General features: G+C 38.4%; 1 protein-coding gene across 2 annotated transcripts in view; it reads right to left on the bottom strand.

Annotated features, from left to right (window-relative positions):
* Positions 1-976: 976 nt before the first annotated feature.
* Positions 977-26,315, bottom strand: part of CACUL1 (CDK2 associated cullin domain 1) — a 72,217-nt gene continuing 46,878 nt past the window's right edge. The window contains exons 5-9 of one of the 2 annotated variants that reach the window (XM_030839401.3): positions 23,025-23,127; positions 20,938-21,027; positions 17,244-17,382; positions 9,961-10,004; positions 9,364-9,541 (exon numbers count right to left, since the gene is read on the bottom strand). In XM_030839401.3, the coding sequence (XP_030695261.1) occupies positions 9,501-9,541; positions 9,961-10,004; positions 17,244-17,382; positions 20,938-21,027; positions 23,025-23,127 (417 nt within the window). In that variant the 3' untranslated portion in view covers positions 9,364-9,500. Of the gene's footprint in view, positions 9,542-9,960; positions 10,005-17,243; positions 17,383-20,937; positions 21,028-23,024; positions 23,128-26,315 lie in introns of both variants that reach the window. The other variant, XM_030839400.3, reaches the window with a different exon arrangement.

Genomic DNA, 26,315 nt, shown 5'->3' with positions numbered 1-26,315 from the left:
ATTCTATTCTATTCCCCCATTTCCCCATGGTTGGTTTAAAAAAAAAGCAAGGTATCCTGAAAGGAGTGGTGGGACTCCACAATGCGGAGGACTGACAATGACGTCATTCTCTTCCAGAAAATTGTAGCCTGTGTGCTCGCTCCCACAAGGCAACCGGACTTAGATTTTATTATCTCACATAAGAGTGTCTTTACAACATTTTATGAGATGGAGAAATTTAAATCCCAAAAGAGGTTTGTTGGTTATAGCAACATTTAAAAGAGTATTGTCAATATTGTTATATTTTTTTTGATAAAAACACAAACATCTGCAATTTGCCAACCTTTCTTGAGGTGACAAGTCCCTGTCAGTAATATGCAATCAAGAAGGTATTTAAAAAACGAACAAAAGGGCTTCCCTGGTGGCGCAGTGGTTAAGAATCCGCCTGCCAACGCAGGGGACACAGGTTCCATTCCTGGTCTGGGAAGATCCCACATGCCGTGGAGCAACTAAGCCCATGTGCACCACAACTACTGGGCCTGTGCTCTAGAGCCCGCACGCCTAGAGCCCGTGCTCTGCAACGAGAAGCCACCGCTCCGCAACTAGAGAAGGCCTGTGAGCAACAACGAAGACCCAACACGGCCAAAAATAAATAAATAAAATAAACTTACGAAAAATAACACCCAGACTTTAAAAAACAAACAAACAAAAAAACAGACTTTATCTGACCCTTCAAGGTAAAGATGATATACTAACTATGAGTAAGAAAGCTGCTATTTTTCCTAAAGAAATTCATGTTAAGAGCACCTTGAAAATGGCTAGACATGTCTCCAGCTTTATGAAAATGTGTTACCAAAAACTGTCACCTATAAAAACTCTCATAAGTGCACACATGAACTTGGGAACTAAAATTCAAAAGTGAGTTTCAGTAGGTTTTGAACCCATTTGTTAACAATAAAAATACCACACTTGTAATTACTGAGCCAGAACAAGTTAGTGACAGTGAGAAAGACGGAAATTTATTATAAAGATTTCAACAAACACTTTTTTTAAGACTAGTAGATGGAACTGAAAACTGAGTACTGCTTTTCACAAAGCAGAGGCATCTGGACCCACAGATCTTAATGAGGTGGCCTTTTCAGCTACAATAGCCATTAAAAACTAGCATTAAAATAAACTTACCTTAGAATCAGACATTAAGTGGTTTTTATCATTAAGGGTTAAAACTAGGAGTTTCAAAAATAATGAAGCATTTTTAATCATATGGCTCTCACTAAACTTTTCAAAAAAAGTAAAAGGTTGTTTTTTATTACCACAATACACACAAAAAAATATTTTAAAACATTTTCACCTCATCTTTTTTCTTTTCTATTTTTTGTCTTACATGTATTAGTATAGTGCACAGACATTAATTTAAAAATATATATGTATATACAAATACTGGGGGTGGTGCTCTACAGAGTACAGTCAGGTGAGTGGTCTACACAGGGTTCTGTTTTCAGACCATTGCTTACATTCTTAGAACAAACTTCTCCCACCTCAAGAAAATATAAACTGCATCATCGTCTAGTTTTTATAACTTATGTTTCCATTTTTAGTCCACCTGCAATTTCTTTTTGGCAAATGGTGTGAATTTTCTCCAGTTATATCAGCACCTTTTACGGAATAATCCATCATGATCAGAATCATTTCAAAAAGCCACCGTTAACGTACTAAAAATTCTTAAAAGCATCTGAGTCTTTCTATTTTAAACCATCTTCTATTAATTTGTCTATTTTTATACCAGTGTAAAAATTGTAATTTAAAAAATGTTTTCTTGGTACAGCAAGTTCCTCTTCTTCCCCCCCTTTCGATGAACTTTATTTTCTCATCAGCTTATACTTCCAAATGAATTTTTAATTTGTATTTAAAATACTTTTGGCATTTGGATTGGCTTTGTGCTGAATTTAGATATTAACTCAAAAACTGACATGTTTACAATGGTCAAAATGTCCCTATTCTCAAATGCTTATAAGCCCATGTTCCTCTCCATTCTCACTCCCCTCTACCCCACCCCCAAGGAAACCATGATCTTGAATGTTAATAATTCTTTCTTTTCTCTACAGTTTTACTACTTACGAATCCTTAAACAATATAGGCTGACTGGACTCTTCCGACTTGCTTCTTTTTAACTCAACATGATTTCTGAGACTCACCCACTGCTGATGCACAAAGCTCTGCGCTGCACTTAGGGTTCCACAGAATCCCACTGCACACATATACTTCATCTATTCATTTCACTGTAGAGGGACAGCTGGCTCTCTCTTTCCCTCCTTTTTGGTTATTGCAAATAATGCTGTTGTGACCATTCCTGGGCATGTTTCCTGGGTATATACACCTGACATGAGTTTCTCTAAGAGCAGAAATCCTGAGCTATAAGATACACCTGTTCAACTTCACTAGCTAATGCTGTTTTCCAAAGTGGTAGTACTGACTTACACCAAGAGTAGCAGATGAAAGTTCCTGTTGTCATAATCTCTCCATTTTTTGGTATTTTCTGACTTTTCCCCCCGTTTATTTTTTTATTGTACTTGATTTTCAGTGTTGCATTACTTCTGATGTATAGCAAAGTGATTCAGATATATATATATATATATATATATATATATATACACACACTTGTTCATGTTCTTTTCCATTATGGTTTATTATAGGATAATGAATATAGTTCCCTGTGCCACACAGTAGGACCTTGTTGTTTATCTATTTTATATATAGTAGTTTGTATCTGCTAATCCCAAACTCCTAGTTTATCCCTCCCCACTTTTCTGACTTAACTGTTGCCAATTTGGTGACTAGGAAATGGTATTACATTTATGGTTTCAATGTGCGTTTCCTGTTTACTAATAAGGTTGGACATCTTTTCATGTTTATGGGCCATTTCTGTTTCTTCTTCTGTGATATGCCTACTTGTGTTTTTTCTGCCTGCTTCTCTCCTGAGTTCTTGCTCTGTTACTGATTTGCATGCTGGTGCTTTTTAATAGTTATGTATACATTGTGATTATCTGTATCTTATTCCAGTTTGGGCTTATTTTTTCACTATGTGGCATGTTTGGTAAACAAAAGTACTTACTATCAATGCAGCTAAATTATTTATCTTTTAACTCATGGTTTGCACTTTCTATCCTCCCTTCCCCAAAGTCATAAAAATATTCTTCTGTATCATCTTCTAAGTTTTATAGTTTTAACTTTAATCCAGTAAATCTTTAATCCACTTGGGGACTGACTTTTGTGCCTGGTGCAAGGCTGAAGTCCAATTCATTTTTTTCCTTTGTGAAGAATTACTGAAGCCCCATTTATTAAATAATCCATCCTCCTCCCCACTGCTCTGCAATGACTACCTTTAAAAAAATTAGGTTCTTGCACGTGAGTGGGTCAGTTCCCGAGCTCTTTATTCCTGTCCATTCATCTACTTACAACCTCTGTGCCAACTCCACAGTGTTTTAATCACTCACAGTATTTTACAGTAAATTTTATACTCTGGTAGTGCTAGCTCCCCTCACACTTCACCTTTTTTAGGAATATCTTGGATATCCTTGGTCCTTTACTCTTCCATTTATATGTTAGGATCAGTTTGTCAAGTACCATTGGGATTTTTTGCTGGAATTACTTTAATCTATTAAAAAATTTGGAGAAAGAGTTGAGACCTAGATGATCTTCTTACCCATCACAGTCTCCCCATTTATTTAGGTCAACAAAGGTGCTTTTTAAAAATTATCATTTTCTCATTAAAAGGCTTATATACATTTTATTAAGATTTTTAGGTACTTTATGACTTTTTCGTTCCTACTGTAAATTCTATTTAATAACATTTAAAGTATGTAAAGCCATTGCTACTTGTGGCTGCTGCATGAAAATGTAATTAACATTTGGATATTGATTTTGTTCCAGCAACCTTGATAAACTCATAAGTCTTCTAATTTGCCTTGTAGATATTTTGGATTTTCATAGATAATCTGATCATACAACATTAATCTGTTAATAGATGAGTCATATTAATTGATTTCCTAACATTAACAAATCTGCATTCCTGAGATAAATCCAATTTGGTCATCATTGATCATCATCATCACCACACACACACACACACACACACACACAGAGTTTTTTTTATCACTGGTACAGAGGTGAAGATGGACACTCATCCTGAGGGCTAAATGACCGTGGTAGAATACTGAGTGTCATTATCGTTTATGAGGCATCATGAATGTACTGTAAGCAAAACCATATATTCTATATTAAAACAAAGTTCTAATAAACCAGGTAGCAACATAACAAGGCCAAGGACATCTGTACAAGATTTATTTCATTAACCACAATGTTTTAGAGTGATGGTATGCACCCTAATACAGAAGGAGTGATCCAAAATCCATCAAGAGTTAAAGGTCAGAGCCAAAGTCAGTGGCTTTGAATCCCCGGTCAGTAGGAGTTTCATCCACCACTTTGTTTTTCTTGGATTAATAATAGAGTTGACGTACAGAACACCCTGTTCTAAGCTCCACTATGCTTTCCGACAAACAAGGACCACCAGAGACTAGACTTCATTGCTTCATCCTTGCTCTGGCTATGCTGGTGGGTGGCAAAAGCCTCTTGTCTGCATTTGGCCTCCCGTTTATTCTTAAGCATTCCTGTCTCCGGCCACAGCTCCCCACATCACGTCTGAATTGCACAGCTGTAATATTGACAAACAGGACTAATGAGAGCAATTCAATTGCCATCTGTTTAACAAAACATACCCTTCTAAGAAAATATCCAGTCTTACTGCATTTAGTACATGGTCATAACATTGAAATGACATGTGAGAATCAATACAAAATATATATTTTTTTCAAACCACAGAATTCACCCCAGAGCCACACCATAAATTTTCCAGAATTGTAAGCCATTAACATTGCATTTCTAAACAATGCAATCCAACCAGAAATGAAGATAATTTCCAATCAGCAGGGGTACAATATATACTAGGGTCCTAGAAGAATGCACCTCTGACTAGCATTTTCTTTAATTCTCCCACAGCCACTCCACCAACATAAGTAGAAACAGTATATGTACTTGTGCCACTTAGCTCTGGAAAGAGGTTCAAAATAGGGTCTTGGCCAGTGGAGGTGGCAAAGTGTCAATGACTTGGTTAATAAACAGTGGGGACAGAAGAGCAATCCTTTCCTTTGGAAAGAACAAGGGTCCTTTCATATATCCTGGTGGCCAGAAACGGGCAAATTTCAACAAGGTAATGAAAATAACAGGAAAGCCATTTCTCCACAAACTCCTATGACCTCTATTTTAACTTCTGATAAACATGAACTTCAACTTATGCAATCTTATTGAAAACAGCAATCACAACCAAAAAGGTCCTTATAAACCTCTTCTAGGTGTCAGTCAAGGGATTCATACTCCGATCTTAAATTTTCAAGTCTCCTTAAGAGGCCTAAACCTGGGTTAAAGTAAACATAATACTCTGAAGCTCAAAGAGACACCATAAAAAAAAAAAAAAAAAAAGAAAGAAAAACCCAAAACATCGAAACAATGACTGGATAGCTCATGTAGAGGTTCTGTTTTGCTTTTTAATTGTAAAGTTTTTTTAATATCTCAGATTAGTGTATATTCATAAAACAATGTTATCTAATAATAGCTGCTTTATTTAGACAATTGAATTTTCGCTCAAGGGCAATGCCTCTTGCATAATAATCATGGAAATAATAAACTGCAATAAAACAGAAGAAACATAAAAGAAAACAGAGCTAGTCTCAAAGAGAAGATGACAAAATCTGGAAGGGCTACCCTGGGAGATTAAACAGGCTTATTTAAATACTATGATACAAGCGCTCCTGTTCACTTTCTAACCAATCTGGTTCAACCTTCTGGTTCACTCCAGAAACCAATCGTGTTTGTCAGATCACCATTACCTTTGCTAGTTACATGTGCACAGACCACCACTCTGAAGTTCTCCTTTTGTGCTGAAAAACTTTCAAATCCCTTGTTCGGTCAGTACAGAATATTGTGAGGTGATGCATGTGCAAACTCTTCCTGAGGAATTCTTTATGTGTGCAAATTTGCAGCCTGACAGAAAGCATGGCATGTAGCACGGGGAGTGACAGCTTTATGGGGCTGTAGTGCTGGAGATGCACGTGCGGTGTTAACAACCACGGGGCATCCAGTCTTCCGCAATCTCACTTACTCACAAATTGGCTTTCATCCCATGCCCCAAAGAAAGGGAGGGGAACCTCCTCAAACTTGCAAAAGGGACAGGAAAAAAAAGTAACTTTTCCACAAAATTTAATAATGCACAACTCATGCACCCAGGTTTTTGTTTCTTCTCACTAACTCTACCTAAGAACTAGTAGATTAAGAATCACAACACCAGGTTTCGCTCTCTGCCCCACAGAAAACAAAGCAGTTGGGTTAGGGTGCAGCTGTGACAACAGAGGATATGAGATGACACTGTTACTGAAGCTTAACGCCAACCTTTAAAATAAGCACCGTCTCTCAAAACGACGATCATGTACTGATGTTACGTGTCATCATTCCAAGGTGAGTGAATTGGCTTTCTTTGGAGCGTCTGGTTTCAGGCTGCACACACACACACTAGTCAGTATGGCCAAACCAACTGCATGTGTTGACTCATGAGACAATCAACCTGCTTTACAATTTTCTGCCTTCGATGATTTGGACCCCACAAAAAGCCAGTGTTTAACTGGAGTGCAGAAACTATATACTGTACTGGCAAGAAGAATACAAGTAAACACAAGAAGAAAATACTTTTAGGCAAACAGTGCTTAGTCAATACAAAATGGAGGCAAATCTCATTCCCCTCATGTTGCAAACTAAGACTTTCGTTAAGAATCCCAATTACATAAGCAAGGTCAACAATGACTTAAAGGAATAGTTTCTTCATACTGCAATGTACCTCAAGGGGCCAAAATGAGTAAGAAGCAGGTCGAATGCACTGGGAGAATGTGTATATTCTTTCTACAGTGCCTTCCAATCACAGCTTTGTGCCACTAAGCCCTCACCCACAGCAAGCTGCAGCCACTGTGCAAAAATGTACAGAGAAACTAACTTCTGCAAACTTTACTCTGCCCACTTTGTTAACACATATGTAATAATAAAAAGACAATATAAAATATTTCTCCATTAACTTAATAATGCAAAAAGCATCCAAAGATTTTAATGCCTATCCACATCCTAATACAATGCTTTTAGAGGGAAAGTTCCGTTGTTGGCCAAAGAATACTCCCTTCCCGGAAAAAGCATTTGGGTATATTACTAGGATACTGAAAAATTCATCCACATTTAAAGAAACATTCCAATTTCACTCCTTTCAAAAATATTATTAAAACCGCTCAAGAGTTCAGTTGCAGGTGTTATTTATAAGCCTGCAGCAAGCATTCCATTGAGTAAAGTAAAATTTGAACTTCTTGATAAAACTGAATTCTTCCTTGATATCAGAATGTTACTGGTGTAGCAAGTCAAACTGTACAGGGCACAGTGAGAGCCTGTATATATTCTTATAGTAATTCAGTGTTTCTCAATATAACCCAAGATGCTCACAGAGTGAAATGAGCCCAATTCAAAGCCCTCCTCAAAATCCACCAACCCTGGTTGATAAGTACTTAAAAAAATAAATCTGATGACCTTACTTTTACTTCTCTGAATACTCATGTTACAAACAGAGGACTTCTTCTATTAGATGACTGAATTGCTCCTAACACTTCAAACTCGCCCCCCAGCCTGCTCCCCCAAAAAAGGACCAAGTGAATTGGCAGAGACAACTCTACGAACAACCCGAAAATCAGAAGCGTGATGGTCGGTACCCCTGATGTGCCTTTTTTTGCCCCTAGTCCTCTGAAGACGTAAATATTAGTCTAACATAGCTGACACAGCCAAAGAGAGTCAAGCACATGCTCAATTTAGATTTAAGCAAAACTGTTTTTCCCTTGCCGCATCTTTCTATTTTACTTTGCCTTTCAAAAACAACTTGGAATAAGCTTCAGAGTCTTTTACAAGGAACTAAGTAGCACTGTGGGTGTATGGAAACAGAAAATATAGCTTGGCCACAGCCGGAAGGGGGCCTTGAAACAGCAGTGCTACTTTTTCTCTATTATACTCGAATATGATGTTTTAAAAGATGCAGACTGCAAACTTTTTAATGCTTTTTTTTTTTTTTTTTTTTTTTTTGCGGTACGCGGGCCTCTCACTGTTGTGGCCTCTCCCGTTGCGGAGCACACGCTCTGGACGCGCAGGCTCAGTGGCCATGGCTCACGGGCCCAGCCGCTCTGCAGCATGTGGGATCCTCCCAGACCGGGGCCTGAACCCGTGTCCCCTGCATCGGCAGGCGGACTCTCAACCACTGTGCCACCAGGGAAGCCCCTGCAAACTTTTTTTAAGTATTTATCTCACCCATAAAAATGAAATCGATCAGGAATCCCACACCACTGACTGTGTGTGAATTTAATTACTGTATCTGCTTCGTAGAGCATCACAGGAATCAGCTTTTACCACTGGGTAATTCTCAACAATATTAAAAAGGGAGCTTTAGTGCTAAAGTACCAGCCAGCCCTAAACTAGCGTAATGCCAACACTCCAGCAGTCGGTGAGAGCATGTTAAGTGACGGAGGGAATGGAAATGGTCTACGAGAGTTGGTCCCCAACATTAACATGAACAAGCCACGGTGAGGCAGGAGGAAATCTGACCAACGTGCAACATGTTTCTATTTTCCCACTTATTTAGCATCCTGCTATGAAGTCACACCTGACATCTCGGCAAGTTAGTCTGTGATACCATCAACTTTTTCAGGAAGCATTTGTGAGTTTGACAACATGGTCACAGAGCTGCAAAGTGCACAAAGCTGAAGGCACAGAGTAGAAAAGTTGTGAACTGATGGTGCGGGCGGGGGTGGGGGGGAGAAGTTATATTGGAAGCAGAGTTAGCATCTTCCTGTAAGAAGACTTTCTAATGCTAAACAAAGGCCAACTCTTTTAAAGGGGTTTGTTTTGGTTAGGGGTGAAAAATACTGTATTGTAATGATCTGCTTGATTTTAAAGCAAAAGGTATCTTTCTGTATGAAACCAATATGCCGAAGTGCCAAGTCCGCAAATGAACAGAACAAGTGCTTTAAAAAAAAATAAAAAAGATTCTTCTGCTCTTATATTTTTGGAGGAAGCTGCTGACTTTGGCTGCTGGATCTCACTTAGCAATGGTCACTCTTCATGACGCTTGTTCCTCACGGAATCTGTAGATAAAGTCATTAGAAGATTGTCCCATTTCAAAATCATCCCCAAGTCTAGCAGCAACTGTTTTGTTTTTTGTTAGTTTTTTGTTTTTTAAAATTACAAACCAAAGTAAGAACTCCAACATCCTTTTCCAAGAACAGCTTGGTGACAGAGCTCCTGAGTGTCTGCAGGACCCCGCTGCGCTCTGAATACAGTCTCTGCAGCTCCAGTGTGTCCTCTTTTCAGGAAGGAAAGTACATTCAATACATTCACTATCTGTACCCTCTGGAACTTGCACATGCTGATGAGCTGTCTGAAAAAAACATCAGAAGAGTTAAAGTATCAACAGCCGACAGCATGTGATAATGGTAGGAATCTGTTCATTTGCCACGTATTTCTCACCCCTCTCCCAATCCCCCAAAAGGAGACCAGAGAAAACCTCAAAACCATGTGGTTTTGAATGAAGTGAAAGGGGACCAAATCATCAGGAGCTGAGTCTGGGCCCTTTATCTCATTCTAGTGGAGACTAAAGAACTGGCAGCCTCCTGACAACTGCCTGAAAACTGCCACCAGCGACTGGGCTTCAGAGCTGCCACAGCTTACAGAACAGTCTGACCCTGACTGCACACAGTGCCCTTGGAGACCACCATCAAGAACACTGGATATCATTATAACCAGTGGCTGCCTTACATCACAAAACCATCAAGGATGGTAAGGAACATCATTACTTACTATAAGCCAACTCATCCCCAGCTCTCTTCCGGGACTGGTCACCTCTGGGGATTAAAAAAAAGAAGAGGGAGTCAACAGAACTGACTGATAGCTTCACACAACAAAGCAGGAGAAATGAATTGGCATAATTGACAATGGAAGTAGAGCAGGTATTTCAATGCTAACAACCTATTTTAAAACAGACATTAAACTTACAACAGTAGCTGAGTCATTTATAACCTGAATATTCTTAGCTAAAAGGTGCTATCTTTTAAATATAGAAAGCTATTAAATAAAGGAAGGACTATCTATAAAGATGGTTTACCCTGGGTCCTAGAAATCAATTGACTAAAACATCTTTGAAGACAAACCTGGGCTCTACGATCGACATCCCTGGTGACCTGCATATAACAGGGCAAATTTCAAATATGGAATAGAAAAATTCAAAATCTTCCGCTAAAAGCCGTATTACGGACCAGAAACTGCTTAAAGCTTCTGAAAAATCTCAGAATCTTAATGGACATGAATATCCTTCTTGCAGACAGAAGAACGTGAACCTTTACAGAGAATAACCAGCTCATCTTAAACACCCACAGAATTTCTAGTTCCACTTTAGAGATAATAAAATAGAGGTCTGATTAAGTCCTATGCTATCTGTAAATCCTATTTTTGTTTCTCAGACAAATGACTAAAATGCTTAAGTAATGAGTAATAATAACCAATCCACTAGCTTTTTCTTTCCCGGTCTCTTAGCAACATCTACACAGTTGACCTCTTCCTTCCTGAAACACTCCGAGCTCTGCCCGACACTCCGTCCTTGGCCACTTTTTCTTCACCATGTAAAATTCTCCTTCGTCTAGGACAGCAGTCACACCAGTCCTGTGACTTGAAATACGATCCATATGCCAATGGCTCCCAGATTTCTATCACCAGTTCTGATTTCCTCCTGACACTTTGGCTTGTAGGTCCAACTGTCTCACAGCCACTGTCACTTGGACGACTTCCATCTACTGCAAATTTACCACGGCCAGAATGCACTCCATCCCCACTCTTTCCTCAGACTTCTTCAATAAATCACACCACCACCCGTCCAATTACTCAGGCCAAAATCCTAGCTCATCCTTGATTCCTCTCTTTCCCTCACTCTGGAGCATTCTGTCCCAGCACATAATCCAAAACCAACCACTCCTCAGCCCCATGGCTACAATCCCAATCCAAACCACTATCATCTCTCCCCTACACCACTGCAAGAGTCTTAGTATTAGTCCAGACAAGAGCCAGAGCAATCTTATGTAAAAGCATACATAAGATTATTTCATGCCCCTGATTAAAGCCCTTCAGTGGCTTTCCATCACAGTTAAAGAAAATCAATTCAAATGCATTTTCCCAGGGCTTCCCTGGTGGCGCAGTGGTTAAGAATCCGCCTGCCAATGCAAGGGACACGGGTTCGAGCCCTGGTCCGGGAAGATCCCCCATGCCGCGGAGCAGCTAAGCCCGTGCGCCACAACTACTGAGCCTGCGCTCTAGAGCCTGTGAGACACAACTACTGAAGCCCGCGTACCTAGAGCCCGTGTTCCGCAACAAGAGAAGCCACTGCAAGGAGAAGCCCACGCACCTCAACGAAGAGTAGCCCCCGCTCGCCGCAACTAGAGAAAGCCCACACGCAGTAACGAAGACCCAATGCAGGCAGAAATAAATAAATAAATAAAATAAATTTATATATATAAAAAATCATTTTCCCAGTCCTGTGAGATATGGCTCCTGCCTACCTCTTCAAGCTCATTTTCTACCCCTGTTCATTATACTTCAGCCACTCTGGCTCTCTTTCTGTCCCTTGGACATGTTAGCACTTCTGCACTTACTACTTTCTCTGCCTGCAACACTCTTCCCCTGAGTTAGCCACATGGCTATCTCCTTACGTTTAGCTGGAATTCTCCTCCTTAGGGGCATTACATCACCAAGTTAGCTGGAACAGCCCCTCATGCATGCCTTGGTCACTCACTCTCTATCCCATAATCTGTTTCATTTTCTGCCTAGCACTTATTATTACTTGAAATAATCTGTTTACACGTTTGTTACTTAACTCCCAACAGCAGAGCATAAGCTCCATAAAAACAGGAACTCTGCCTGTCTTGCTCACCCAGTACCTAGAGCAGCATCTAGCACATAATAGAAAATACAAAATATCTGCTGAATTAATAAGTGAATAATTCATAAACAGCCTCTACAGATGGATTAAAATGCAGCCCAGGTAATTATTTCATGCTTTTGTGTAATCCTCCAGATTACCAAAGTTTCCCACTTTCTTTCTCTGGTTACACTCAAGACCAGGACAGAAACCTCTTGCTGAGCTGGGTGAGGAGTCTTAAGGACCGGCAGGAAGAGAACACACCAAAGGGTCTCTGCAGGGTTCTTCTCTAGGCTGAGCATTTGGAGGAAAACTTAGCACAAACTAGCTTTAGACAGCCTAAAGAGCCCTAAACAGATCCGCCTTAATACTGCTTTTAAACACCTCTATTGTTAACACAGTATCTGGCCAAAGCCTGCTGAGAGTCTTACACTAGCATCATCACAGTAGCATTCACCAAATATTCTGAAACAAGTAAGTTAATGCTGAGCAAAAAGGAAGATACAGGATGGACCTTGTATCTGGAACCTCAACTTCTACAGACAGCCTTCATTCCCACCCCCCAAAATTTTTTTAAAAATGGAACATGCAAAAATAACAGGAGAAAAATGCAGATGTGAAAACAACAGAAGGCACAAAGAATGTAAGTGTGGTGTATGCATGCGAGAGGCTGCCAGAGACATTACCTAATAATGTTACAAGTCTAGAAAGCTATAAGCTGCCCTCAAAACCAGACCCCTGCTACTAAATGAAAAAGCCCCAATCCTCTCAGCTAGGAGTGACCCTCTCAGCTAAAAGACCAATAATACTCCTAACAAGGTTCTATTTTGTTCCAGAAATCCAGGTAACAATCACTCAGCAAGAACATTTTACTTGCCTTTAAAAGCTATCTGGTAGACCCTCTGAAGAGGCCCATAGGCTGGTCTGAATGAGGATGCTCCATCTGAGAGACTGCATGCTAGACGTTCCCAAACGAGCTTATCTTCCATAATGTAATCTTTGACAACAAACACCAACCTGCCCTTCCCCCAATAAGCAATTCAATTATGCAGGTAATACATAAAAAGAAAATATTGCTCTTAGCTTGTACGTTACTTCTAGCTTTGAAATAACTCCACACTATATTTCCATGAACCTAAAGATGTTTCACATAAACTCCAGCCCAAACGAGAATCTGTCCATTAACTGCAAAAGAGGATATATTTGATAATATTCACATATTATTTCAAAACATTTCAAAGACTTTCTCTGTGCCATCCACATTAAAGCTGTGCGCTGCTTACTCCCTGTATCACATAAATGGAACACAGCCTTAAATAAAAAAATAGTTTGCAAAGCTGAACAGGAACCATGTGATTGGCTAGATACAAACCATAAAATGACTGCTCATATCAGGATAGCCAGTAACAGAATTTTTGTTAGATAGCTTAGACTATATTTTTGCATCAGTGGACATCATTTCTTCCAAAACAATCCTAGCCAAATAATGGTCAAAGGCAGCATCAAGTTTGGCAGGGCAGAATATGGAAGGTCCATACACAAGTGCTGGAAGCACAGGCAAACTGTCTTCAGTTGCTAAGTATATGGTGCAGGCACACCCTTTCTGACCAGTCTGAGCCAGTCCAGCATGAGTCCAGAATGTCAGGTAAAGCAGGGCCTACTCTGTGCAAAGCACCCATCAGAATAAGTCACGAGGCAGCCTTTAATCCTCATAGTAAATGTATAATAATTTGTTAGCTTAATTCTAGAAATGGCTCAATTCAGTTTGTAAAATAAAACATTTTAATTTTATCAAGTTTTGGAATACTAGCATTTAAATTTCATATGAAAGAATTCCACTAAGAGAAACAAAAGTTCATATTTACACCAAAAGTCCAAGGCGTTTCCCTGAATATGACCAACTTGGCCTTGTCAGAACAGTGCTAGGCTAGTCCTTCAAAGGCAATGTTAAATGAGACTATTTATGGAGTCAGTCATCCCAAGCAGCTACACACCAAACAGTCCTGCACCCTGTTCTCTTATTCCAGTTCCAAAATTAGGATTACAAAAATATCTCTGGGGCTTCCCTGGTGGTGCAGTGGTTGAGAGTCCGCCTGCCGATGCAGGGGACACGAGTTCGTGCCCCAGTCTGGGAAGATCCCACATGCCACGGAGCGGCTGGGCCCGTGAGCCATGGCCACTGAGCCTGCGCATCCGGAAGCCTGTGCTCTGCAACGGGAGAGGCCACAACAAGTGATAGGCCCACGTATCGCAAAAAAAAAAAAAAAAAAAAAAAAACTCTCTGGATATGTTTAAATAGTTCCACACATTCTTCTGGAAGGTGAATTCAAGATGTTCAGAGAAATCTACAAGAGCTATCTTCCTACACTGCTTCACAGAAATACAAGTTTTCAGAAGGCTGTTTATTTGTTAAAGGCATCAGTAAGCTCATCTCTAAAATTAAAAGCAAACATTCAAATAAAACATGAGAAAAAGCATAAAAGACTTCAAAATTATGGTGAGCCTAGGAGAAAACATAAGAGGTATACTCAATGTATTCTGCATTTATTTAAAAACATCTAAGGAAAAACTTCTAACTATAATTCCAAATACATAAGCCACACAGAAAAAAACCTGATAAAGTTAGCTACATAAAGTAAAAAAAGTCTGCATGACTTCAAATAAAACAAAAAACCGCCATAAGCGAAGTCAAAAGAAACTGAGAAAAATAACTCTTATCTTGGGCAAACAATCAATCTCCTCACTATAGAAAGAGCTCCTAGAAACCAGGAAAAGAAGACGAACCATCAAATAGAAAAATGAGAAAACCAGAAACAGTTTACAGGAAAAGAAATAAAACATATGAAAATATGCTCAGCCTCACTCATATAATTAGAGAAATGCAAACGAAACCAACTCTGACTAATTATTTTTCACCTGCCAGATTGGCAAAAATTCAAAGTGTAACAACATACTCTAGGCAAGGCCATGAAGAACAGGCACTTTTAAACTTTGCTAGTGGATATGCAAAATGGCACAATCCCCTATGGGGGGCAATTTGCCAATTTAATCAAAATTACCGCTGCATTTACTCTTGACCTTGCAATCTAACTTAAGGGAGTTATTCTCCAAACGTACTGACAACAGGTACAAAGTTACACACGCAGCACTCTCTGTAACAGCAGAAGACTGGAAATAATTCAGGTTGCCATCTACGGGGGACAGGTTAAATAAGTTATAGTACATCTACACAATGAAATGTGTAAGAAAGGAATAAAAATAAGAATATATACTGTATTCGATTATATCTATATAAAATAAGCACTGGAGGGAATCATAAGACACTAATAAAAACAGCTGCCTAAAAGCTGGGAGAGACAAGGAGACAGGTGGGAATAAAACTTCTCAGTATGTACTTTTTATACCTTTTTTAAAAAAAACCCTATAAATAAATATATCAGCTCTTCAAAAATGAACGAGTAAAATTACTATAGCATTAAGTGGCCTCATTCAGTGTATGAAAATAATTGTTAGAAATATTACAATTGATGTCAGGAGACCCCTGACCACCGGACATCAGGGAGAGAAGTCAGCTGTTTACATGCAGAATCTCCCACTGGCCTTTCCTTGAAATAGGAAAGGCAGGGTTAGCAGGCCTGTCTACACAGCTTCCCTGTGATGGCTGACTGAACCTTTCCAGTGTGAGCTGCCAGTGAGGGGAGTAATGACCCATGGATTACTCAGTGCTCCCTCTACCACATGAATAAAGATGCCACCAGGACAAAAAGGGAATAAATGCCAATCCATGGGTCAACAGAGAACAAATTATCTGCTTTCTTTCCTAACCTGTGCTGAAATTAGAAACTTAGGAACAGTGATCTTGATCAAGGCTGGTATTCTGAGAATGAGCATGGCCTCAGAGTCTATGAAAGACAGTGTCCACCCTCTGCCCCAGCCAGATAAGTGAGTCAATACCCAACCTACTCCTTGTGGTCACAACTATGCCTCAGTGAGGAACCCAGGTGTCTTCCTTTCTACAACTTTCTTCCTTTAATGGCGAGGGATTCAAATAAGAGAAGATACGTAAAAGTGCTAAGGAGAGGGCCAGGATTATGAAACTATAAAGTACTACTTATTCCAATAAAGATATTAAAAAAACAAAAATAAACAAACAAAAAAAAGTACTACTGTACCCTTTAATGATTTGGTGACACAACAGGGTGCTTTCCCATAGGGAATCACAAAATTTTTACATAATTTTGGTTGAAAAGATGCACTTTGATAAAGCCGTGATACTGAATTGCAAATTTTAGAAAAATTAGCAAAGTGTTTATAGCAAAATCAAGGGAGGCTGGACTTCCCTGGTGGCACAGTGGTTAAGAATCCGCCTGCCAATGCAGGGGACATGGGTTCGATCCCTGATCCAGGAAGATCTCACATACCGTAGAGCAACTAAGCCCGTGCGCCACAAATACTGAGCCCACATGCTACAACTACTGAAGCCTGCGCGCCTAGAGCCCATGCTCCGCAACAAGAGAAGCCACTGCAATGAGAAGCCTGCACTCCGCAACAAAGAGTAGCCCCCGCTTGCTACAACTAGAGAAAGCCTGCACGCAGCAACAAAGACCCAACGCAGCCAAAAATAAAAAATAAACAGGAGAAAATTTTTTTAAAAATAAAAAATCGAGGGAGGCAAATTTTGTGGACACATTTAAGTGATAACCTACTTTTTAAGAAGAAACAACTAGAATTTAGGGGGAAAATGGAAATATGAAAAACAGAATCTGAAGGCTCTTTACCAGTTTAGTTACAATATCATTTGTTAGTTTAGTCATAAAATCATTTGCTAGTTTAGTCATAAATGTACATTATAACTGATCATAAAATTTCTACAAGGTTTTTCCAAATATTCAAAACTAGTATAAGCAGATCAAAGTTGGAAGAGCTCTTTGGAGGCTGTCCAGCCTAACTGCCCACCCAATGAGAAATCCCTTCTTCAAACTCCACTTAAGTGAAGCAGCTCCCATAAAATCAAAACCCAGCTTCAGCACTTCCACAGAGGGAGCTCACCACCTCTCCCAGCAACACCACCTTGACTCTCGCACAGCCATCTCCCATTCTAAGAACGCTGGCATCCCTCCCCTGCCAAGCCAAAGGAAATGGACATACTTTGTCACAAAAGGAAAAGAAAACTTGCCTTGTAAAACCATTCTGTATAAGTTCTCTTTGAAGTTTCTGATCTTGAGCAGCATATTCAGAAAGTTCAGACTCCACTGCACGAGGGAGAATGTTTGGAATAAATTTAGAAAACAGAGTCGGAGCCATCTGAACCCACTCTGCGAGGGAAGGAAAAGATTCATTAAGGAGATCGTATAGACAAATTACATTAAGTAGAAAAGGGAAAGTTTTCTTCCCAAAGAACAAGATTATGTATTAAACCAAACTTAAAATGGGGAAAAAAACTAGTGCAACCCCTTCTGATAAAGAGGTTAAGTTTCCTTTCTAAATAGAATTTACAGAAAGTGGATATTTTTATATTTTTTATGATTTAACAACATTAACAAAAAGCCCTAGAGAATTTTTGAAGGAAACTTATCAAAAATTCTAAATATGGAAGAAAACATGAATGAAATAACCAAAGAATTCTGAGCAGGAGGGGACTTGGAGGGAAGGGATTTGGTGGAAATACTTAGCCCTATAAAGCGTTAATTAAAACAATACACTGGCCTAAAAATAGAATAGTACATGTGGTAGTAAGCAGACATATAAAAAAAGTACCTCAAAAATGCGGAGGGAGATGGGAGAGATAACTGGTAAGTACTTTTAAAATATAAACCTACTTTGACTCACATTAAATTACAGCAAATTAAACATATATAACAGTGAAAGAAAACAGAATTAAATGGTTATCAAATTATTAAGGAAAAGATAAAAGATCAACAGAATAACCTACAGAAAAATAAACATTTATTCATCAAAATAAAAAGACAAAGAGAAGTCTAAGGAAAATATGTGCATCAGACATGACAAAGATAAATTCGTATCTTTATTATAAAGCGTTTTAACAGATCAGATACTCTTCCCCTACTCAGTGAGCAGTAAATATAAATACTGCCCATCTCTATGCCCTTTTGGATTCTTTTAATCGAGCCCTTTCAAATTTTATCTTTTGGAAACATCTTGGCTGTATATATATAAAACCCATAAATAAAACCCATAAAATGTCAATGCTCTATTTAATCCAGCATGCTCATTTTAAAAACTGTAATCTAAGTAAATAATTCTAAATCTGAAAAAAACACATTTAATGCTATGCAATGCTGGGTCATTGGCAAGTTAAAAAAAAAATGCCCAAAAGAATAGCTAAATTAGAGATGGGGGAAAAAAAACAACCCAACACCACAAACACCACCAAGGCCAATCCACTCACGTTTTGTACAAATTCATGTCAAAATGTTCTCAATAGTGTCCCTCCTTCAAGCTCAGTTCAAATATGGCTTTAGAAAGAGTCTCAACTCAGTGCCCTGGGGAACCACTAACCCATCAGTCAGAGTTGGCAAGGAGTCAAACCAGTTTGACATTTTATGGAACACCAGGCATAAAATAAAGATAAAGAAACAATGAAAAGTGCATGTATTAAATGAAGAAGTGCAGCATGGGATGATGGGAACTATTCCTAGACTGAGCTTCTAAACACTAGGTAGAAACACATGTAAATAATAGATGTTATCAGAATCTCCAAGGATTAGGGCCCAGGAATCTACAGTTTAACAAACTTTTTTGGGTGTTTCAGATGCATTCATTATATAAAAATCAGCACTTAAGAACTACTGCAATGAAAGAAACTTTTACATTTAAAATTCAACTTTTAAAATAGTTTAACCATAATCTGTCAGGTGAATAAATCTGCTTTGGGCCCGGGCAAGACAAGTAAACGTCAAAGTATGTTTAATAGTATCTCAGAAAACAGCTAGGACAGCAAAAGGTTAGTCTGTGATAAAATTCACCTTTTCAAAAGGACAGTTCTCAAATACAGAATTCTCCTCACAAGTAGTATGAAACCTATTACAAGAGCTCAAACCTGGATAAAAACAGCATTTAGATAAAGAAGCATCTATAAGTTTTTCTACCCTTAATGACTAGTTTTATTCTGTAATTTTGTTACTTATGATAAAAGCCAGAGCTGATAAAGCTGCCCACTTGGGAGGGAGAATTTAGAAATCTGTCATACTGTATTTGGATGTCTTCCAAAAGAAAAAAATCATTCATAAGCCAGCACTAAAAGAAAAACTCATGAGCTATTTTCATCACATTTAGTAAAATGAAATTCAAAATTCTAAGAAACTAGAAAAAGAAATATATCAGTTTATTGGACACATGCAACACTTTTGCTATTTTATATAAATAATTATAGGAATAATTTGTCTAAAAATTATGAAGAACAGAGCAAGAACTGATCCAAATTTAAGTAACATTACATTTGACTACTCTAGAAGTCACTAACTGCTGAAAGTAGCCTGAGAAAGACGGTACTTCTGGGTATCACAGTCTACCCCTAGTATCAGTTTTAAACTGGTTTCCATTTTAGCAAGTTAAATTCTGATATATCTTTTAAATTAAGTAAGTAAACTATTCAGACATCAATTAACTAAAATAAAATAACCACTGGACCCAACTGAATAGTAGTAACAACAGTTAATATTAGCATGCTCATTACATTATCAGGTACTATGTTAAGCTCTTTAGATCACGTTTTATTTCATTCAATCCTCAAATGACAAAAGAATTTCATAAAAAGATAATTGCTGTCAAAAAAGCAAACCTTAAGTTTCTACACTGAAAAATGATTTTCTACCCTGAACTTCTGCAATCTCTCTCCTACGGACATTTTTTAATTGGCTAGACAACTATGCTAAGTTTGAGGCTCTGGGTTAAAAACAGAAAGATACATACAAAAGCATCTTGAGAGTCCTTTAAATTCACAATGGGTTTTTTTTTTTTTTTAATTTATTTATTTTTGGCTGCGTTGGGTCTTCACTGCTGTGTGCGGGCTTTTCTCTAGTTGCGTCGAGCAGGGGCTACTCTTCATTGCAGTGAGCGGGCTTCTCATTGCGGTGGCCTCTCTTGTTGCGGAGCACAGGCTCTAGGTGCATGGGTTTCAGTAATTGTGGCATGAGGGCTCAGTAGTTGTGGCTCGCAGGCTCTAGAACGCAGGCTCAGTAGTTGTGGCACAAGGGCCCAGTTGCTCTGCAGCATGTGGAATCTTCCCGGACCAGGGCTCAAACCCGTGTCCCCTGCACTGGCAGGCGGATTCCCAACCATTGCACCACCAGGGAAGTCCCACAATGTTTTTATTATAAGACAGATACATTAAGATAATTTACAAACCATGCCTTTGAATACAGTGATCTTTGATTTTTGGTTCTGCTATTCTGACTATCTTTCTCCTCAAACTATCCTTATGAAATGACTGTAACTTTACCAACACTTCTAGATTCCTTGTAAGTTATATAATAGGCCTAACAAGATGGAGTTGTGAATGTGTACGCCCGTGCATATTTGCAACGTGGGGTAGAAGTGAAGAAGAACCTCACAACAAAAAAAGAGATTAATGCCAGACATAAGATTCGACTTTATCTAAAGTGTCTCCTACAAACTATTTTTGTATTCCCCAAACTAGTTGGTTTTCACTAGCATAGAAAGATTTCCAAGTGAGGTCCTGAGTTTACATTTCACAATGATGAGTATATACTCAATTTTTTTGCTATAACAAATCCAAATACCATTAGACCTCAGAAAACACATAGAAACACTATCCTCTCACAGATAGGGCTGGAAGTGCCATAAACAAACAAACAAGTCCAACCCCTAAAGAAATGATGAATGTTTACCTGGTCTGAGAGTGTACAGGCCTTTCACAATATTTGCCATAGTTGAAGGTGTGACCTGAAATGGTGTTGACTGGGCTTCTAAAAGTAAAGCTGAAATAGAGAGGAAATGGGTTATAAAAATGATACAACACTTTATTGATTGTCAAGGTTTCACTTTCTATCACTATTTCTCCCAAAGACTGAAGGGTAATAAACAAGGGCAAGAAAAGAACAGCCCAAGAGGGCAAACCAAGTAGTTGTACACTAAAGATTTTTTTTTTTAATCCAGTGCAGTAGAGCTCAATCTAACAAGTAGATATGTGCGTATCTGTTGAAACATGAATGGAAATGATTCAACTGATGGAGGTTCTGAAAATAAGTAAAGCTTTCTAAAAGCAACAGTATTCATGGTACTTAGTGAGTGAGCTATAAATACTTCCCATTAACGTCACGATTCAAAAGATTTACATTTGGGGAATGAAATATTCTCTAACTCCCTCAATCATTTCCCTTTCCCCCAAATCACCCATATATGAGGCTCTTGGAATTTTTCTGAGACATGTTATTAGTAATTCTAGTAACTGAGATCAGAGTCAGAAACTCACTTTCCCAAATGCTACAACTGCAGGTACTTTTTCTTACTAAAGGTAAAGGCAAGAGATCACACTGTCTAACCATGTGATCCTGACTAAACATGACAACAGAGTCAGTTTTCTTTTAGGTTATCTATGGTCACACAAAAATATTATTAAAATATGTTAAATGGATACAGATACTTCCTCTAGACAAAACATATATAAACGAACTCCATCATTTAATGAATATGACAGATACTACTGACTCAGAACGGCTCATTTTTAATTCATCTCTCAAAGACCTGTAATTTACTAACCAAATACCCATGAAACTTGGCATAATTTTCATCTAAGCCAGCTTGTAAAATTATATGTTGTTTTCTTCTATCCCCACCTTTTAAAAAATGGAAACACCATCTCACTTGGCCAACAATGATTTCTGTAGTTTCAAACATGCAACGTGAATTACATTTGCAATGCTAGGCATTGCAGAAAAATCATATTTTAAAATGTCATGTTTAAAAATTGAAATTCTAAATTTTAGGTTTTTAGAGGCTATTCTACTCAAGGTTCTCTCTAATTTCAACATGTACCCCAAACCCTATCTATCTCTATTAATCCATCTTCCTCCTCCTTTTTGACCGATCGTTTGGTTTTCAGTAAGTGTTGTTTCCACTAACTCTTTATGTTCAATCACACATTCATTATGTGGTCAAATATATACATTTGCAAACAACTTCTACATAACTATAACCACCTATGTCAAATTTGATAGCTATAAGGAAATGATAAATTCACAGGTTAAGTTATACGTAAAATGTACATAAATTAATTTGGGATGAATTAACTGAAAAATAATCACATTCAGTAACAAAAGGTAAGGTTAAGAAGGTATAACATTTCACTAAAATCCTCTCCACTTAAAATTCATTGTAGGAAAAGTCTTTAAAAGTAAAATTTTCCAGTTGAACTCCCCTTTTAAGGAAAAGAAAATGGGAATTTGAGGGAGAAGTAGCTTGAGAGAGGGAAGAAAATACTTATTGAGCATGTAACAGGTGCTAGGTACTTTACATATGTTTAATTCTCATATGCTTTATTTAACTTAGGATTTACTTTCTCACAAGCTTAATTGTCATCTACCTTTTTTTTTAGTACAAATAAGTAAACTGAGAGGATACTGTGCTACCATTTCAAAGATATTAACATTACACTCCTTCTAGAATTACCAGTAACAAAGTTACGGGTGAGCTCCTTAATATTTCCCCCAATGTCAGAGCAAAAAAAAAGGCAGCAAGTATCACGCCAGATATGAAGGCACTGTCCAATGGCCTGGCTGCTCCCAGCTCACTGGGTGACCTTCATGTCACATTTTCAATTCCTCAGTGTCTCTCTGTATAGAAGTGGGCTTTATGATCACTACAAGATTCAGAAGACATCAACATTGGGGTTTAGATGCCAATGCTCTTTGATTCAAAAAAAAAAACCCCAAAACACTGCTACTGTTATGTCATCCCCGTAAGATTAATTACTTACGCATTAGGCTGTAAATGTGCTTTTCTGCAACATGTTCCGTAAACAGCTTTATAAGGTCATCTTTTAAGTCTCTGTTAAGCTTGGTTTCGATGTAAAACTTATTCTGAAAAAGAAAATAAGTTATTTTTCAGTGCATCAATTAGAGAGAAATGATTAGTCTAATGAACTGAAGCACTAAAAAATAAATTATTTTAGGAAACAATTCATAAAGGCATCAATTAAAACATAAAAACCCAACATCAGAAAACAAAAGCCCTGCCACTATTAGTTATAGTCTTCCTAGCATGGGGTTAAAAGCACATAAAGATAAAATGCTATAAATCATACAAAAGAACATGGGAAGATACTCAACATTAACTAGACAGGGATTCAATGGACCATATTGTATGACAGGCACGTAATATGCCCTTTTAAATGACTACATCATCAGCTAAAGGCAACAGCAGGAAACACTAGTGAAAGGTACCCTATTTATCAATGATCTAGGCTGAAAGCATGCAGTGGGCATGCACTGGTTGACTCCCCTACATTTCACTTTAATGATTAGTCTAAGTCATTCAGCTTATGGCATTCCTTAGGGATGGATGGTCTTTGGTTCAAAGGTAGACAAGTGATCCAAGGTAACCCAATCAGACTAAGGGAAACCTAGGCTTGAGTAAAAATCATCTTACAACCATGAGGAGAACAAGATGAAACAGATGTGTAAAGCAAAGAGACAAAAAACAAGCTGAGACTTTGGTAACACTGTTGAACCACAGATTCAACCAACCCAGAAACTGCCGTATTTCTGGAGTTTTATTACAAGAGATAATACCTTTCTCATTTACAAATCACTTTGAATCAGGTTTTCTGTTTCTTGCAGCCAAAAGTATCCTAATTAGAATGATTGGCAAGTAAAAAAGATTGAATTTGTTCATGTTTAAATATTAACTCAATGCACAGGAGTGGAAAATACAAAGAGGAATGAATGTCAATAAGTTGGCTCACTGATTCTCTCAATTCTTAACATGTTTTTTTCTCTCTAAAAAAATCATAAGGGACTTACTTCCCTGGTGGTGCAGTGGTTAAGAATCTGCCTGCCAATGCAGGGGACACAGGTTCATTTCGTGGTCTGGGAAGATCCCACATGCCGTAGAGCAACTAAGCCCATGAATCACAACTACTGAGCCCGTGCCCTAGAGCCCATGTGCTGCAACTACTGAGCCCACGTGCTGCAAATACTGAAGCCCACGTGCCTACAGCACGTGCTCCACAACAAGAGAAGCCACTGCAATGAGAAGCCCACGCACCACAATGAAGAGTAGCCCCCTCTCGCCGCAACTAGAGAAAGCCCACGTGCAGCAATGAAGACCCAATGCAGCCAAATATATATATATATAAAACATGCACATAATTACAAAATAAAACCACGCAAAAGGGTATGCAATAAAAAGGAGTCTCCCAAGCAGACCTTCTGTCGCATTCCCAAAGGCCCCATCCTGCACTGCGAAAACTTTTGTATATTCTTTCTAAAATATTCTTACATTTTTTTGGATATGCTTTTTTCTCCTCTAAAATGAAGAAGAAAACACTTGCTAATGAACTATAACACACAGTTTTACATCTTGCTTTTTCACCTAACATTGTATGTTGAAAAGATTCTCTCTAAAATAACATACAGACATGTCATTATTATTTTTTTGCAGCATGAGTGGATTTATTTATTTATTTATTTAATGGTGTGTTAGTTTCTGCTTTATAACAAAGTGAATCAGTTATACATATACATATGTTCCCATATCTCTTCCCTCTTGCGTCTCCCTCCCTCCCACCCTCCCTATCCCACCCCTCTAGGTGGTCACAAAGCACCGAGCTGATCTCCCTGTGCTATGTGGCTGCTTCCCACTAGCTATCTATTTTACATTTGGTAGTGTATATATGTCCATGCCACTCTCTCACTTTGTCACAGCTCACCCTTGCCCCTCCCCATATCCTCAAGTCCATTCTCCAGTAGGTCTGTGTCTTTATTCCTGTCTTACCCCTAGGTTCTTCATGACATTTTTTTTTCTCTCTTAGATTCTATATATATGTGTGTTAGCATACGGTATTTGTCTTTCTCTTTCTTACTTCACTCTGTATGACAGACTCTAGGTCTATCCATCTCATTACAAATAGCTCAATTTCGTTTCTTTTTATGGCTGAATAATACTCCATTGTATATATGTGCCACATCTTCTTTATCCATTCATCCGATGATGGACACTTAGGTTGTTTCCATCTCCGGGCTACTGTAAATAGAGCTGCAATGAACATTTTGGTACATGACTCTTTTTGAATTATGGTTTTCCCAGGGTATATGCCCAGTAGTGGGATTGCTGGGTCATATGGTAGTTCTATTTGTAGTTTTTTAAGGAACCTCCATAGTGGCTGTACCAATTCACATTCCCACCAGCAGTGCAAGAGTGTTCCCTTTTCTCCACACCCTCTCCAGCATTTATTGTTTCTAGATTTTTTGAGGATGGCCATTCTGACTGGTGTGAGATGATATCTCATTGTAGTTTTGATTTGCATTTCTCTAATGATTAATGATGTTGAGCATTCTTTCATGTGTTTGTTGGCAGTCTGTATATTTTCTTTGGAGAAATGTCTATTTAGGTCTTCTGCCCATTTTTGGATTGGGTTGTTTGTTTTTCTGTTATTGAGCTGCATGAGCTGCTTATAAATTTTGGAGATTAATCCTTTGTCAGTTGCTTCATTTGCAAATATTTTCTCCCATTCTGAAGGTTGTCTTTTGGTCTTGTTTGTGGTTTCCTTTGCTGTGCAAAAGCTTTGAAGTTTCATTAGGTCCCATTTGTTTATTTTTGTTTTTATTTCCATTTCTCTAGGAGGTGGGTCAAAAAGGATCTTGCTGTGATTTATGTCACAGAGTGTTCTGCCTATGTTTTCCTCCAAGAGTTTGATAGTTTCTGGCCTCACATTTAGTTCTTTAATCCATTTTGAGCCTATTTTTGTGTATGGTGTTAGGGAGTGATCTAATCTCATAGTTTTACATGTACCTGTCCAGTTTTCCCAACAGCACTTATTGAAGAGGCTGTCCTTTCTCCACTGTACATTCCTGCCTCCTTTATCAAAGATAAGGTGATCATATGTGCATGGGTTTATCTCTGGGCTTTCTATCCTGTTCCACTGATCTTTCTCTTTCTGTGCCAGTACCATACTGTCTTGATTACTGTAGCTTTGTAGTATAGTCTGAAGTCAGGGAGCCTGATTCCTCCAGCTCCGTTTTTCATTCTCAAGATTGCTTTGGCTATT

Source organism: Globicephala melas, chromosome 16 (genome assembly GCF_963455315.2).
Source record: "Globicephala melas chromosome 16, mGloMel1.2, whole genome shotgun sequence".
Taxonomy (NCBI): Eukaryota; Metazoa; Chordata; class Mammalia; order Artiodactyla; family Delphinidae; genus Globicephala; species Globicephala melas.
Note: the sequence above shows the minus strand (reverse complement) of the source record. Positions and strands in the feature narration are given on the sequence as shown.